General features: G+C 49.4%; 1 protein-coding gene across 1 annotated transcript in view; it reads right to left on the bottom strand.

The window, feature by feature from the left end:
* Positions 1 to 1,078: 1,078 nt before the first annotated feature.
* Positions 1,079 to 17,298, bottom strand: part of DOCK2 (dedicator of cytokinesis 2) — a 526,484-nt gene continuing 510,264 nt past the window's right edge. Inside the window, exons 47-52 of the mRNA XM_004696777.2 lie at positions 8,008 to 8,145; positions 7,103 to 7,230; positions 5,692 to 5,863; positions 3,984 to 4,104; positions 2,715 to 2,857; positions 1,079 to 1,612 (exon numbers count right to left, since the gene is read on the bottom strand). Of these exons, the coding sequence (XP_004696834.2) occupies positions 1,550 to 1,612; positions 2,715 to 2,857; positions 3,984 to 4,104; positions 5,692 to 5,863; positions 7,103 to 7,230; positions 8,008 to 8,145 (765 nt within the window). The 3' untranslated portion in view covers positions 1,079 to 1,549. The remainder of the gene's footprint in view (positions 1,613 to 2,714; positions 2,858 to 3,983; positions 4,105 to 5,691; positions 5,864 to 7,102; positions 7,231 to 8,007; positions 8,146 to 17,298) is intronic.

The following is a 17,298-nucleotide window of genomic DNA, read 5'->3' on the forward strand; positions in this document are numbered from 1 at the left end:
CGTCTCTGATGGCTAACAATGCTGAATGTCCTTTCCTGTGTTGGCAGCCATTTGAATCTCTTTTCGTGAAATGTCTAATCGCATGGGTTGAACATTTTAAGATTGGGTTGTCATTTTGCTATTAAGTGGTTGAAGATATATACAATTATATTCTTGTTGGCTAAATGGTTTCTGAAGGTATCCTACCAATTGCCAGTCTGTCTTTTCATAGATCTAGCTTTGGGGTAATCTGTCCCTGGAGCTGCAGTCCTGTTGAACTTGACTATAGTTTTGGCAAATGCCCCCACCTCACCTATGTCATCCATAAAACTTCTCTGTGACTCTGGCTCCTTAGGGGTCAGCCCATGGGGTACAGAGGGAACATCTCTCTAGAATCATCCTCCTGGGCTGTTCCAGGCACTGCGGGTGATACAGGACTGAACAATTGAGTGTATCGTGCTTTGGTCCATCTCTTCTGGAAAGAGACAGCCAAACCGCTCAACCTTGGTCACTCTTAATAAAGCCCCAGCCAATGATAGAGGACTAAGGGAGACAAAGGCCCAACAGCCAGCTTAGGGGTCCTGTTGCAGGTGAGAAGTACGGTTTTGGGCTTTGGAGAATATCCGGCTTCTGAGATTCAGCCCAATCGAGGGCTCAAGGGAGGCCAGAGCTCCTACAGCAGCAAGACAAAGTGGGACGAGTTACATGTTGACACCACATCCAAGATTCTCCTTCTCGGGATGAGTGTGGCTAGTGTCTGTCCCTCTCCCAACCCCACAGCACCTCCCTGCAGCGTCAAAGCCTCTTTGCACAATTTGCAATCCCTGACAGGCATGGAGGGCCCAGCAAGGTAAGCATGGGCTGACTCATGCTTACTAATCTATAGTGAACAATGTCTAAATTACAGATTGCTAAGTAGGCACACATCAGCTTGATTATGAGATTATCTCCCCCTGCGCAGCCCCATGCATGCCCTCCTGCCCAACAGTCTCTGGGAGCTTTCTCTCCATCCGGGACCTGGCCATGCCAGCTCTGGGAAGCTGACAGAATTAGACAATAAGGCTGGCATTCATCACAACACCATGTTTATTGTCAGTAAGAAACAGCAACAGTTTGGAGATGATCAGCTAAAAAGAGGTTGGTTGGTTGTAATGAAAACAACAACCCAAAAGATAAAGTACAAACACAGTAACCAAAAATAAAACAAAAGACTATTTAAAAGGCAAATACTTAAAAGGCTTTTCTTTTCTGTGAAATGCTGGGATTTAGGCAATGAAATAAAAATGGAGCTTCTTAAACCTAAAAACTCGGCTAGGAGATTGCACCAAAGGTGGAGGGAGAGCCTGTGGGAGAATCATGCCTCTTGCTGGATCCTGGGGCATCCAAGAGTGAGGGCAGGGCTCCCCCGCACCTCCTGTGGGGTGCTGCAGCGATGCCGGGATGGCTCTGGCCCATCTGTCCATGTGAGAACACAGCCCCGAACCTTGGGGGCACCACCGTCCACCGGGTCTCTCCTCTTCTGGAAGTTGCCCCTTCCAGGGCTCCCCTTGCCTCCTGGTCAGCAGCCGGCTCACAGGTCGGTGGACAGAATGTCTGGGATCTGTTTCCCTTCTTCCGATGACTTGCTGGCCAGCTTAAGGGGAGAGGAGAATACATTCGCATCAACATGGGGACCTAGCCTCACTGCCACCCAAAGTGCATGAGCCAGAGCTGCCGTGACCTTGGGTTTGGGCCAGAAAGTCAGTCCTGTGCAGTGGTGGGAGCTCACATGGACACGGCTGTTTAGCTAGCCCTCGGTGGCTGGGAGAACTCGGGTGGGCGGGTCACTTCAACAACCCTTACAGGGACAGTGAGAGACGAGTGGGAGCGCAGCACCTGACACACTGCACGCACACAGTATGCTTGCTATTAATAGAGTCGCAAAATCCTCCTCTAATATTATCTTGAGGACCAGGCAGGGGTCCCTGCTTGATGTCCACCAAAGGCCGACAAGTAACAACATGAGACGACTTGAAAAGTCAGTGCTTAGAAACCACCTTTTAATTAAGAGGATTTTGTACTCTAAGTTACAGAGGAAAGTGCTTCCAAAAACAGCTCTCTCAGGGTCCAAACCACTGTGTCAGGCAGCTGCTGTGGCCCCAACAGGAGCACCCAGGAGTGAGGTAGACAAAGAGCCGCTGCCCACTCTGAGCACAGGCAGCTGGGGCAGGCCGGCCTCTGCACATCCTGCATCCAGTGGGGTTCCAAGGTGGCACAGTGGTTACACTTTGAGCTGCTTGCTAACCACGAGGTCAGCAGTTCAAAATTACCAGCTACGCGGAGGGAGAAAGAAGAGGCTTTCGACTCCTATAAGAAGCTACAGTCTCGGGAACTCACAGGGCAGTTCTGCCCGGTCCTGTGGTGTCACCAGGAGCCAGAGTGGACTTCAGAGCGGTGCGTTTGAGTTTGAGTTGGGTCTGGCTGGTCAGCGGCGCCCTCTGGATCCCAAGAGGGGAACTGCACCCTCTGTAGAACCAGACCACCTTCCAGAGCTTAGGAGCCCCCTGACCGTACCTCCCTGGGAGGGAGCACATACGTCTGTGCATACGTGTGCGAGCACACCCACATTTGCAGGCACACACATGTACACACGGGTATGCCTATGCATGCATGCGTGCACACACTCTCCTGGACACACTCCGTTTTCTCTTCCTTCTCCCCAACCCCGCCTTCCTTCTCCCCATCGGGCTCCTCACCATTGTCTTGAAGAACTGATTGACTTTCTTCCTTTTAAGTGTCTTCTTGTCCCCGTCCGTGAGGTTGAGGAAGGCCTGGCTGAGGCGCGGGGAGGTGCTGGCCTCTTCCAGGCCGGGCACGCTGACGGCTGAGAGGGTGAGGGCTGGAGGGACGCAGAGGCAGGGGTGAGAGGTCAATGGGATGCACCCTGGGGACACATCACTTTGGCCCCGTGTGTGCTGGAAGGCCCATTTCGTGTCATGCTAGGGCGGGGAGGTGTGCTGTTTAAGCTGTCCTCGTTGGGAGTGCCTGGTCAAACCTCAGATGGGGGTCCCGGCTCTTGGCCCCTGACAAAAGCCTTGTCTGAGGGCTTCTGGCAGGAAGCCCAGGGGCTGAGGAAGGAGAGCAGCCTTGCCACCTGCTCTGTGACTTCGTCCGGGACACAGCCTATTCAATTCTCCTCTTCCCTCCCCTCACACCGCAACCACCTGGATGGCTGGCTTGCCCTGAAGGCGGGGGTAGTGCAGAGAGGTCCATTTGCCTGCAGAGGTATCGTCTGGTTGTAGAGGTGTGAAGGTGGTCTGATGCTTACAGACCCAGTGTGATGTGAGACAGACCTGAAGAACTGTCTACCCATGTGTTGACATTGGCCCAGTGGAGGTGACAGCACACACATCTCCTGTGATGGTGAGAGGGAGCCTGCTGCCGACTCAGGCGAGCAGTGTACAGCCATCTTGCAGGCTGGCGCTGGGAAGCAATGAGCAGCCCAGCTCCCAGGGCAGAGTGCCTGCCCTGAGCCATACCTCTGCCCCTTACAAGCAGGGAAGTGGCCCTGGGTCTCCTTGGCTCCAGAGAGGCTGGCTTGAGGACTCACTGTTTGCCTGGTGGGGCACTCTGGGATAGGGGACATCATCTGTGAGGGCCCTAGGCTCCCATTTGGGATGCAACAATAGGAATGTGTCTGTTTACCTCCCCATTCGGTAATAGTAGGGAACAGTAAGATGTGGTGGCTGCATTTGTGTCCCAGAGATAGTTTTTCAGATCCCAAAGGAGCCATGTGGATCAGGGATCTGACAGGGGCAGCCTTTTGGAACCAGGGCAGCCTGACTGACTGAGAACACCGGACTGTCCACTGTAAGAAGGGCTTCCCAGCCAGCCCTGAGGGCCCAGGCGAGGGCTGGGAGCAGCATGCCAGGCCCACTTTGCTGTCCTGTCCCTAGCTCTCCTGACCCCAGGCTGAATTTCCCAACGCCCATACCCCCTGGGTGCCGGCAGTGCAGGGTGCGTACCTGGGATGGTGGGCATGGACTGGCTGGCAAAGCTCATCTGAGAGAGGATGGACTGCCGGGGGGCGATGGCCACATGCTCTGAGAGGTTGGTGTCACTCATGAACTCATGCTTCCTGGAAAGCTGGAGGAATAAAGTACAGGTACAAATGCACACACGTGCACATTCGCGCACACAGGCACAGAGGCTCAGCATCAGGCAACTCCAGGCCTGAAGAGTCAGGGCTGAGAGTCTAGCGGAGTTTCTACGGAGTGGCCACAAGTTCCTTTATTCTGTTCTCTGCCCTTCCTCGCCGGGCCTCCGCATATGTCTGTACAGGTTGTGTACTATAGAACGTCAGGGGTGAGGGGACATCATTTAGACTGTAAAGCGATTGATACCCTTAGAATTGTAAAACTCAACACCTCTCTCTTGGATCCGCTGGTGGTTTTGAAGTGCTGACCTTGTTCTTGGCAGCCCAATGATTAAACTATCCCTCCCCACCCCCACCCCCAAGACGCATTGCTAGCCTTCTCTCCCTGGGGCAAGAATAGCCTCTGGTGGTCCCTGGGTAGTTGATGGGCGTTGGCGCAGGAGGTGGTCCTCTCACCCCAGGGAGGCATCTCTGCAGCCCCTGGCCCTTTACCCCTCCCTCCCTCATCAGGACAGAACTGCCCCTCTCTCCCTCCTGGATGCTTTCCGTAGACCTCTCTCCCAGGGGAAAGCTAGGCTGGAGCCCTGGGCTGTTTAGCACCAAGTCTCACTATTAGTTATTAGTTTCAAGGCCATATCCCTATAGGACCAAAGACTCTCAAAGTCAAAGCCAAACCAGGCCAGTTGCCGTTGGGTCAAGTCCCGACTCACCACCACCCTGCGTGTGTGAGAGCAGAACTGTGCCCCAGACAGTCCCCACTGGCCGGTTTGGGGAAACAGATTGCCAAGCCTGTTGACCAAGACCCCTCCGGGTGGCCTTGAATCTCCAGCCTCTTGGTCGGGAGCTAATTATGAACTGTTTGCATCACCTGGGCCTCTATGTCAAGTCAGGCTGTGTGATTTCCACCTCTGCCCCCCATCAGGGTCTGCTGAGTGAAGTCTGATGACATGTGAAGGGGCTGCTGGCCCCTGGCTGAGCAAGGGGGTCTGGGAGGGTCCCAGCCTAGTGAACGCACAGGGCCATTCTGCCCTGTCCTCTCTGGTCACTCAGAGACAGGCTCCACTCGATGGCAGGGAGTTGAGTTTTGCAATTTTAAGCACTGTGTCACTCACCTAGTTACCTGTTCAGTGGGTAAGCAAACCATTCCTCCCAGTGTCCCAAAGCCACGTGGGGATCAGCATGGAACTGCTGTTATTTGAGGCCTACTGGTGTGGGTCAGAGCGACCCCATGGGACTGCGTAGAGCTGCCCTCTAGGGTTTTCTCAGCTGCCATCTCTACAAGAATAGATTGTCAGGTCTTCCTCCTGCTGAGCGGCTATATGAGTTTGAACCGCTAACCTTTATGTTGGCAGCGAGGTGCTTAGGGATTGCACTCCCAGGGCTCTGTGGTGTGCCAGCCCAGCCTGGTCACAGCTTGGCTGCACAGCCAGCTACTTTATCCCCCCTGATCCTAGCGGCCCCCTGTGTAGTAGTCTCTTCCGGGCAAAGCATGGCTGGGAGAGGCATGTCCTGTGCCTGGCTGCCTTGGCATTGACCACAGTGCGTTCTGGGAGAGGCCAGCAGCCTCTGCTGCTCACCCGCTTCATGTCCAAATCAGCCGCCGCCTTCTCATCCGCGAACACCACGCTGCTCCTCTTGTTCCTCTTCTTGGACCTCCGCAGCTTGACCTCGAGCAGCGTGCTCCCCGGGGAGATGGGCTCCTCCTGCTCTGCTTTCAGCGTCTTGGGTGGTGCTATTTCCAAGTTGAAGCTGCAGGGTAAGAAGGGCAGAAGGAGACACTGCAGTTAGAGCTTGAGTGGAACTGCCTAACAAGGACCGTGGGGCCCACCTGGGGAGCTTCAGCCTGCCTGAGCCGTCACACAGGGCTGGGCAGTCGATCGGCTGGTTGGCAGAGAATTTGAGAGTTGAGGAGAGCTAGTTGTGCAAGTTGCAAACATTTTACACGCAGAGTAAAACAACATCAAGGTGGCTAAACAAGCAAACACAAAGAACCTTAAAAAGTCATGGCCGTGCTATCATGGTAACAGCAGGAAATGTGCCTTCGGGTCAAATAAAATGGGCCACCTTACACACAGAGAGACAGACAGAGACTGAGAGAATGAATGAAGCGAGTGTAAGTGTGTAAAAGAAATTCTGGTTCTGGGCAGGGAGTTGGCTCTGGATCCTTCCGCTTCTTAGCTGACTGTCTGCTGGCAACTTGTTTGACGTCTCAGCGAAGGGTGCGTGTACAGAGACCCCACAGGGCGGTGATGAGTGAGCTCTGAGGAATGCTTAGCACATGTTCAGCACATGGTGAGGGGCTCAAGTCATGGGTTGAAAGAAGTTTCCTAGGTGGCAGAAGTGGCTTGTTGTTGGCTGGTGGCGGGTTGCTCTCATAGCTGTGATTGCTGTCGTGTGGGCACCCAGACACTCCCATGGGCACAGTCATGCTCTGACACACGGGGGCCATCATGAGTTGGATGGGACTCATGCCAGGGGGTGTGGTGATTACTAAGAAGGCTGACGGGGGAGGCTGGAGGTAGACAGTTCCAGGAAGGGAAGACGGGAGGCTTTTCTGGGGCAGGAGAGGGAGCACCCAGACAGAGATGAGCAGGCACAGGAAGAACTCCGTGAGGCAGAGCCTGTCCAGGCTGAGAGTCCTTGGGAGGGAAGGGACTGTGGGCAGAGGGGAGAAGACCCAGATGGAAACAGTTCTGGTCGTTGACAAGAGATCACTGGATGGGAGTCTGGAATCTGTGGGTGAGTCCCTGCTGGGTCCTCAAGAAGAGCCACTGTGCTGCTGGACACTCGTGCCCTGACAAAGTTGGCACTAGCCACTGCAGTGCCCCGGGAAGTTGCCAAGGTTTTCATGAAGCCCACGTGGAAACAGGTTTTGGACCAAGATGAGCCAGGAAAGAGGCAGAGAGGAGGCTGCTGGGGCAGAGAGAGAAGAAGCAGGCTCATCTGGGACTGGTCTCGGGGTACAAAGGATAGGGGGCTCCGACAAACCTCTCTGAGGTGGTCTTGCTGGGGGTGCTGCAGTCAGAGTTCATGGAAGCCAGGGAGATGATGGACATCTGTCGGTAGGAGCGCAACATCGACCTGGGTCGGCCCACTCTCCTGTCTTCGAAGTCAGGCTGCAGGAAGGAGGACAGGGTGATTAGCAGCTGGCCTGGGGCTTCCCGCTGGAGCCTGGGCTGATGCGGCCTCAGCCTTCTGCTGTCTTCCTCCTCCACCTGGGCAGGGCCAAGATGTGGAGGGAGAACAGGGAGCTGGGGCAGACACAGGTACAGTATCTCACAGAAAGCCAGAAACATGAGATTGGAGTCCTTCCTTAACTGACTTCCCCTCTACAGGCCTCCATTTCCCTGTCCATGAGATGGCAGGCTTGGACCAGATGGCCTGCCCAGGCCCTGACAGCTTTGATGTCTTAGGGTTCTCCTTGATGGCCAAGTGGATACAGAGATGTTCTTGTGAGGACCAGCTAGTAGGTGAACAGCTTCTTCAGGTCATGGAACCTAGCGACTGAAAGAGCTGAGAGGAAAAAGAAGCCACGTGCAGATTCTAACCTGCATTCCATGGATCACTTTGGACAAGTTATTTAACACCTCTCGACGTTCAGAAGGGACAGAGATGGTTAAAATCATTCCTTCCTCTGAGACTTTCTGGAAGGAACCAAAGGACCTCCTAGAAGCTGTCAAATGATGAGATCAGCCTCGCACAGCAGAGGAGCTTTGTCAATGCAGTCACTTGCTCAAAGTGTAACTTGCTCACTTGGGTGATTTTAGAAAAGACCAAGCATCCAAGAAGGCTTCCCTGCAGTGACTCCAGCAGAGCTAGCCCAATTCTCTTCCAGTTCTGGTCCCCACCATCCTTCCCACCATGGCCCCTCCCACTCACCGGGACCCACATACCATTTCTCTGACACCGTACTCCTTCTCCACCTTCACTTTCAGGTTCTTGAAACATTCCTCCATGCGGTCATGGAAGGGTCGCAGGTTTTCCAACACCCTTTTCCCATGGATCTTAATCCCAGCTCCCAGGAAGGGGATCTGGAGAGGAAGGTGGTTAAAGATGAGTGGAGAAAACCCCCTGACCACCCTCAGCCAGTTCCCCAGCCCTCAAGGCCGCGGGAATCAAGCCTCTCCTCTAGGATTCATCAAGGACCTTAGGATGCTCGGGGGCTTTCCCACCTGTCATCCAGGGAAAGAAGGAAGCTGCAATTTGGGGGTTTATTCTGGAAAGGGGACAAAGACTGTCAACAACCCTCACCCCACAGCAGGGAGGGACCCTCCACAACAGGCCACCTGCCTAGGAAAAATTCCCTTTGTGGAACTCTCTGAGGGGAGAGAGCAGGGGTGAGAGAGGGGGAGCTTTGACTTAAAGCCTTACCTAAGAGGTTCTTAGCAATGCGAAAATGATAGTAAGAAACTGAGGCACTGATGGTAGATGAGTGGAGGAGTCAAAGGAAAAGGAGGTGTGGGCTAAGCCTCATTTTATAATGTAGACATTAATTATGTATTTATGATGTTGAAGAAAGATACTGTTATGGAATGAATTGTTTCCCCTCCAAAGATATGTTATGAATCCTAACCCCTATACCTATGGAATGCTTGTAGCACTGTGGGCTAGGTCTTAGGTTGTTAACTCTAAGGTCAGCAGTTCAAACCCACTAGTTACTCCATGAGAGAAAGAAGTGTCTATTCACTCTTGTAAAGATTTACAGTCTTGGGAATCCTCTATAGGGTGGATAGGAGTCAGAACTTGAGTATATCCCACCTGAGTTTAAAGAACATCTCAAGGAGAGATTTGACATGCTGAGCACTGATGACAAAACATGTGATGAGCTGCAGGAGGACATTAAGAGCGTTACACATGAAGAAAACACGAGGGCATTAACATGACCAGAAGAAAAGGAAAAGACCAAAGTGGGTGTCAGAAGAGACTGAGAGTTGCTCTTGAACTTAGGAAAGTTAAAGTGGATGGAAGACATGATGAAGGAAAGCAAGTGAACAGAAACGTCGGAGGTCAGCTCAAGAAGACAGAATCAGGGTTATATTGACACGTGAAAAGCCCTGAAGTTAAATTTTCAAAAAGGAAGAAGTTGAAAAGTCAAAAGGAAAACAGTCAGAACAAAAGGGTATTTTAAGTGGAAATAACTAAAGAAAAAAATGCAAGCCTAGAGCTGAAATGCTAAAGGACTCTATGGGCAAAATATTGCATAATGCAGAGTGCACCACAAGAATATGGAAAGGATACAAAAAGTCACTGTGCTAAAAAAAACAAAAGAAAAAAATCGGTCGCTGTTCAAGCATTGCAAGAGGTAGCATATGCTCCAGAGCCAATGATGTTGAAGGCAGAAGTCTGAGTTGCAATGAAAGAAACATTAGCTGAAAACAAGATTGCAGGAATCGAGAGAAACCAAATGAAATGCTCCACCAGCTGAGGCAGCACTGGAAGCACTCACCGGTTTGTGCGAGGAAATCTGGGAGACAGAAACTTGGCCAACTGACAGGAAAGAGCCATACTTCTGCCCATCCCTGAGAAAGATGACCCAGCAGAATGCAGAAACTATCGAACAGTATCATTAATTTCAAATACAAGGAATAGTTTGCTAAAGGTCATTCAGAAATGACTGCAGCAGGACATTATGAGGGAGTTAGTGGAAATTCAAGCCAGATTGTGAAGAGGATATGGAATGAGGGACCTCGTTGCTGATATCAAAGGGATCTTGGCTGAAAACAGAGAATACCAGAAACATGCTTACTTATGTCTTATTGACTGTGCAATGTTACCCAGAACAAAGTGTACATAGCATTGCAAATAGGGGAAATCCCACAACACTTTATTGTGCTCATGCAGAGTATACATGGACCAAGAGGTGCAATGGAACAAGCAGACTCATCATGGTTTAAAGTCAGAAAAGGCGTGAATCAGAGTTGTGTCCTCTCTCCCACTTGTTCAATCTGTATGCTGAACCCATCGGAGACACTGGACTAGCTGAAGAAGGCCGTAGCATCAGGATCCGGCGGAGGAAGGCTTGTGGACAGTCTGTGATGTGCAGGTTACGCAATCTTGCATGCTGGAAATGAGGAAGACTTGAAGCACCTGCTGATGAAGGCTGCAGCCTTCAGTATGGATTGCAACTCATTATAAAGATAATTAAAATCCTAACCATTGGACCAATAGACACATGATAAATGCGGGAGGGGAGGGGTGATTGACGTTAGCAAGGCTTCCTTGTACTTGGCTCCAAAATCAACAATCCTGGAAGCAGCAGTTAAGAAATCAGAGGATGTCTTGCAGTGGAAAATCCGCTGCACAAGTCCTCTTTAGAGGACTCCGGTGTGCTTGACCTAAGTCATGGTACTTTCAATTGCCTCACCACATGGACACTGAGTGAGGAAGACAGCAGAAGAATGGATGCAATTGAGTTACGGTGTTGGCCATGAGCATTGGCAGTGCCATGGATGTACAGCCAGCATGCTCCTGAGAAGTGAGGAGGCTGAGAGCTCATCCCGTGCACTTTGGACGGGTTGTCAGAGAAGACCCGTCCTTGGAATAGGACATCATGCTTAGTACAAGAGAGGGTCAGGGAAAAAGAGGAAGAGCCTCAAAGAGATGGATCAACATAGTGCATGCAACAGTGTGCTCAAAGGTAACACTTGTGGGGTTGGCACAGCACCTAGACGTATTTCGTTCGGTTGTGCCTAGGGTCTCTGAGAGTTGGAAAAACCTCAGTGGCCCCTAACAACACCGAGTGGGAAAATGCTCAGCGGTGATGGGTTTGGGGTTTGTTTGGGTATTTATACCCCTGGATGCAATTTCGTTTGGGCACAGAACCTTCTTGTTTATGGTAAGGAGACCATGTGAGGGTAAGGTGAGTATTAGGCCAATCACCTTGGAGACAAAAGAGCATCAGAGGCAGAGAAGAAAGCAAACATATACAGGAAGACAAATGCCGTGCTGAGGTCTCCAAGGAGCACTGAGTGCTAGGGAAGCCGAGGCAGGGACTTCCTGCCGAATGCACACACGGCCTTCCTCTAGAAGGGCCATCCTGAATTTGGACTGGTAGCCTCTTGTGAGAAAATGTAACTGTTTATATAAGACACCCATTTGCGTTAAAGCAACAATAGGAAAATAAAAGATATATGAAAGGTAACCCACCAATAGGACATTCTTAAGGAGTGATGTGTGTGTGTGTGTGTGTGTGTGTGTGTGTGTGTGTGTGTGTGTGTGTGTGTGTGTGAAGATGAGGGAGGTGGCAGGTGAAAAATGTAGGCAGTTAAACTCTTTTTTATCAAAAAATGAGGTCAATGGCTATGCGCTAAATGGACACACCAAGGGAGAGCCATCATGTGCCCCTACTGGAAGACACAGACAGCCATGAAGGTTAGGGGCTGTCCTTTAGGAAACAGTCAGATGCAAGGAGGATTTTAGAAGACTAAAGAAATCAATACTTTTTCAACTGGAAAGTACAATTTAAAGGGAGATAACAATTAGAGTAGAATTAAAAATATGAAATACTTAGGAATTCATTTAATAAAAAGGTGCAGACCTCTACACTCAAAACTACTAACCATTGCTGAAAGTACTTAAAAATTTTAACAAATGGAGTGATAGATCACTTTTATGGATTATGGGACTGAAGATTGTGAACCCATCCGTTCTCTCTAAATGCATCTATATAGTTAATATATTCCTAATCCAAACCCTAGATTTTACAAAGGTTCAATGGCCAGCTGCTAACAGAAGGGTTGGTAGTTTGATTCTCCCAGAAGCTCCTTGGAAGAAAGGCCTGGGAATCTCCTTGTGAAAACCCAGCCAGCGCCAGGTCTCTGCAGCACAGTTCTACTGGGTCGCACACAGGGCCATCATGAGTTGGAGTAGAATTGAGGGTTTTTTGTTGTCATTTTGTTTGTTTTTAGTCAAAATCTCAATGTGTTTGGGGTGGGTGTTCAGTGATTGATAAACGAATCTTAAAATATATGCAGAAATGCAAGCCTTCGAAAGGCCAAGTCAAACTTGAAGAAAAACAACCAATTAGGAGCATGTTCTCACAACGCAACTTTGAAACACTGACCTCTTAATTCATATCCGAGGGCCTTAACCACTGTGCCAGCAGGGCTCCGTAGGCTTACTATAGAGCTACAGTGCTTAGGACAGCGTGGCAGTGGAGAAGGAGGGGGAAGCAGACCAAGGGGACGGAAGAGGAAGTCCAGAAATAGATCAACACAGAGATGACTTCTTCTTCTTTTTTTTTTTCTCCCAAAAGGGCGACTGTAATTCAGTTGGGAAAATAATCATTTTTCAACAAATGGTGCTGGTGTAATTAGAAGTCTAGATGGTAAAATCAACTTGTCCTCTAACAGATGCTAGTCATGATGAATCTTAGACCTAAATATGAAAGCCCAAACAGCAAGACTTCAAAGTAAAGCCAAGGAACAAATGAAATTGATAAACAACTTTATCAAAAATCTTCTGCTTACCAAATTAAACCGTTTAGCAAGTGAATGGACAAGTCACAGGCTGAGGAAAGATGTTTGAGAGACATCTATTTAGCAGATGACTCACAGCTAGACCACGAGAAAATAAGGCAAAGCAACTTATTAAACAGGCAAAATATTTGCGCAAACAGTCACATAAGGGTTATCAAATAGATCAGTCAGCATATGGAAATGTTCTCAACAGTCTAGCTCCGGAAGAGAATGAAATTCAAGCTCCATAGAGATACCATGACACAAAGAAATACCAGAAGGACCCACATTAAAAGACTCACAGAATCAAGTGCTGGTGAGAATATTGAGCAACTGCGACTTTTCTCAGTTGGTGGTGATGAGAATGCATTCGGGCACTTGGAAAATGATTTGTTAGGTTAAAAGGTCTCAGGGTGGCATCAATGGTTATGTACTTAACAACTAGTAAGAAAGGTTGATGGTTCAAACCACCAAGAGGGGTCTTAGAAAACAGCCCTGGTGACCTGTTATCTAAAGGAACAGCCACAGAAACCTGGTGGCACACATTTCCACACTGCACACAGCGGTAGCCTGAGTCAAAATCAACTCAGGGGCAACTAAGTACAACAAACCTCAGGGCTGGCAGTTTGAACCTACCTGCAGTGACACAGCAGCAAAGCATGACCACGGCCACCTGTGTCCTGCCAGATGGCGGCCCAGAGAGCTCTCCTCCTAATGCACAGGTTGCAATGAGTCAGAAGTGACTTGATTTGACCACCAGCTTTTTTTTTTTTAATTTATGTTTTTGGACTAAGGCTAAATGGGCACGACGCAATGGTCCTCCTCCTCCATACATGCTAATGAAGTGAAGTGCTCACGTCTTCTAGAAGACATGCACAAGAATGTTCCCAGAAATTTCATTCACAAAATATAAAACTGGAAAATAACCAAAAATGTCGACCAGAGGGAGAATGGATAGATATATTATTGTATATTTATACAATGGCTAACGTTTAGAAGCATATGCTACAGCTGGAATCAATCTCAAAGGCGTTACACTGAATGAAAGAAGTCGGATACACAATAATACAGACAATACAATCACATCAATGGGTGAGAGGGCAGGGTACACTGGCCTAGGGTGACAGGATCTACTAAAGTTAAAAGAACAAGGGAAGTCAAAGAAGACACATTTGAATGATAATGTTGGAGAAGAATATTGACTGCCAGGGGGATATGCGAAGAATGAACAAAGCAGCCGTGGAAGGCGTGCAGCCAGGAAGTGCAGTCTTTATCTCCCGCTGAGCACTGAACCTGAGAGGCAAGGGTGGTGAAGCTCTGTCTCCATTAGCTGGGACATGTTATCAGGAAAGGCCAGTCTCTGGAGAAGGTGAAGATGAGAAAGACCCTCAAAAGGAGGGATTGATGGAGCGGCTGTAGCAAGGGACCCACATAGAACAACAGTTGCCAAGAGGATAAAAGACCGGGTAACATTTAGTTCTGCTATAGGAGTGTCACTACGAATCAACTTGAGGGCACCTAACAGCAAAACAACGGAGGTCTCCTCCTGCGAGCACACACTGAACAGGAAACATTCATATTCACACTGCCACCAACAACTTACAGGAGTCTGAGTTGTTCCGCTTTCTCACCAACACTTGATTTGGTGAGTCTTTTTAACTTTGGTCTGCCGGAAAAGCACACACAAGAATGTTCACAACAGCATTGCTTGTAATGGCTCCAAACGGAGATCCACTCAAATCTCTCTCAATAGAAGACTAGATAAATGCATTTTGGTGTAGATAAACAGTAGAATAATATGAACAAAAATGAATGAACTATAAGTAAGTAGATGACACTGTAGTTACCACAATGAGCTCACACTGGGAGCGGTGGCGAGCACGGCGCAGGAGTGGGCAGCGCTTTGTTGGGTTGTTCATGGGGTCACTGGGAGTGGAAGAGACTCAACAAGGACATAGCCATGAACAGCACAGTGAGTGGATTTCACAGGCGTGACACAGGCAAAAGAAGTTAGACCCAAAACAGTATGCACTGTGTGGCATGGGGAGAGAACAAGCCAGGGTGGACGATCATGTAGGCGTGCATGCCCGAGTGGTAAAGCAAGCGTTCAAGAGCAAGGGAATGATCATTGCAAAAGGAGAATTGTAGCCAACCTTGGGCAGCCAGAGGAATGACCAGAAAGAGGCCAAGGCAGACTTCTGGGGTTCTATAGAATTTTAGTTCTTCATCGCATGGGTGTCTACTTGGTGAATGATTACCTATATATATAATTTTGTGATATGTATATTTCTGTTGGAATCATTTTTCAATAAAAAATTTTAAAGGAAGAATGGGCTGTAACCATCTTTCCATTCTAAGAGAGAGAAAAACCCTTTAAAGGGAGAATAATAATAATAAGGAGGAGGAGGAGAAATTGATTGGAATCTGAAATCTCAAGCACAAATTGTATTTGGCTTCAGCATTTGTGGACTTACTAGAGGCACAAGTATATTCCCCTTAGGGAAATAAACTCATGGTTTTAGACAATCCACGATGTGTTTGGCCTTATAAAAGCAAGACTCGATCTAAAATTACGCTCCCGGAGGACAGAGAGGAGGTTCTGGAGTCCAATGTCAGGTCTCTGGTCCTTGACTCTCTGTGTGGGCCATAGTCATTATTGTTAGTGCCTGTCAGGTTCATTCTGACTCATGGGGCCCCCGGTGTGTGAACAGTTATTTTAGCACTGACATCTAAACAAAACAGAGCACCATCCTTTTCTTCCCTAATACTGCTGGGTAGGTTTGAACTGCAAACCTTCAGGTTAGCTATTGAGCAGAGTTTGTACCACAGAAAACCGGAGAAGAATCCATCCATTTGAATGATGGTGCTGGGGAAGAGCATTGAAAGTACCAGTCACCACCAGGAGAATGAACCAATCTCTCTCGGAAGAAGGGCAGTGAGGATGTTCCTTAGGAGTGAGGAACCAGGACTTCATCTCGTGTTCTCTGGACACATTTTCAGAACAGAGCAGTCCCTAAGGAAGGACATCATGTTTGGTGACAAAGAGGGTCAGGGGAAAAGAGGATGCAATGATAGGCTCACAGATAAGACCCATTGTGAGGAGGGTGCAGGACTGGGCAGGGTTTCATTCTCTTGTGCATTTGGTTGCTTGCTCTGAGCCAGAGCCCACTCCACACACTCAACAACAGCACTGTAGGATATGGGAGAGGCTCCATGAATATAGTTTGCATGAATGAATGCAATGGAATGAGCCAAGAAAACCGTAATTCAGTCTAAACCCATTGTTATCAAGTTGATTCCAATTCACAGTGACCCTACAGGACAGAGTAGAACTGCCCGGGGTTCTCCAAGGCTGTCGTCTGTAGAAGCCTCGTTCCTGTAGAAGGGTTGGTAGATTCAGACTGCTGACCTGTTGCGTTGTAGCCAGGAGCTTACCCACTGCCCCCCTGTGGATCCTTGGAACAGATCAGGAAGAGCTCATTGGTCCTGGGTGACAATATAAAAAGCTACCTTCACTACAAACAAGGCTGCATCTTTTGAATTTCAATACCCAGGGAAGAGGGAGTCCAATGCCCTACCTTTGAAAGATTAAGTGGGGCCTCAAATACCAAGATGGCACGGGCATGGGAGAGGGGAAGAGGAGGCCATTCTAGGTGCAGCTAGCCACGAGGGGGACCCTCTGATGGAGCCTTGCTAATGGCCCTGAGAAGTGACAACATCTGGTACAAGCTTGTCAAGTCACCCTTCTTCGTAGCGCCCCTCTCTATTAGCACTAGTCACTACTTCAAAGTCAATTTGTGTTCACAGAGATGCTACACAGGACGTCCAAGTCTGCAGATCTTCACAGGAACAGACAGCTTCATCTTTCTCTCCCAAAGCAACTGGTGGGCTTGAACTGCAGACCTTGCAGTGATGAGCCCAATACCTAGCCTGCCACACCACCAGGGATACTTTCTTCATTCTGAGGCAGGTATATTCTGAGACATTATATCCTGGTAGGCAGGAACTAAAGTGCGTAGCCCAGGTTCAAGCAGGCTCTGAGCATGGAAGAGCCATCTGCAGGTGACAAGCAGTGCCCAGGTGGGCAGTGAGTGGTTCCAGAGTGACAATAGCCATCATTCAATTTGTGTGGCTTGCTCACCCTCCCTGGGGCACCTGGGAAATACCCCAGGGCAGGGACCTACTCTAAGCCTGGTCCTCCTGCTACTCCAGATGGGGGTGGGGTGCTCAAGGGCATGGGAACCCCTGCAATCTGGGGACCTTGGAGCTATGTGGCTTCCGCTGGTGGCAAAAGTTTGAAAGGGAGAGGCCATTCCAGACACATGGAGAGCCTTCTGTAAAGTGTGTCTGTGTGGCAGCCTTGCCGCTTCCGTTTTAAAGACACACTTTGCATAAATTGGCAGAGGCAGAGAAGGACCTGAATTAGGAATCCTTATTTTAAGAAAAGAGGCTGCACCCAGTGCTTCTCATTCCCTGATTTCCCCAGAGGAACAAAAACTCCCCACCACAAAAGCTTGCTTTTCTCTGCACAGTGACTGGCAAGAAAGGAAGGAGGGAGGACAGACAGCTAGGAACAGCTGAGCCTGCCCCCCCAGCTTCTGTCCTCTGTCCTGGGTCCACCCTGCACTCCCAGGGCTGCAGCAGGCTGGAGGGTGCAACCTGGTCCTGGGAAAGCCTGTCCTTGGGGGAATGCCCTAGAAGATTCTTTCTAGAGGAGGGGGGTGGGGG

Source organism: Echinops telfairi, unplaced genomic scaffold (genome assembly GCF_000313985.2).
Source record: "Echinops telfairi isolate 266 unplaced genomic scaffold, ASM31398v2 ScPeMD7_7469;HRSCAF=8507_0, whole genome shotgun sequence".
Taxonomy (NCBI): domain Eukaryota; kingdom Metazoa; phylum Chordata; class Mammalia; order Afrosoricida; family Tenrecidae; genus Echinops; species Echinops telfairi.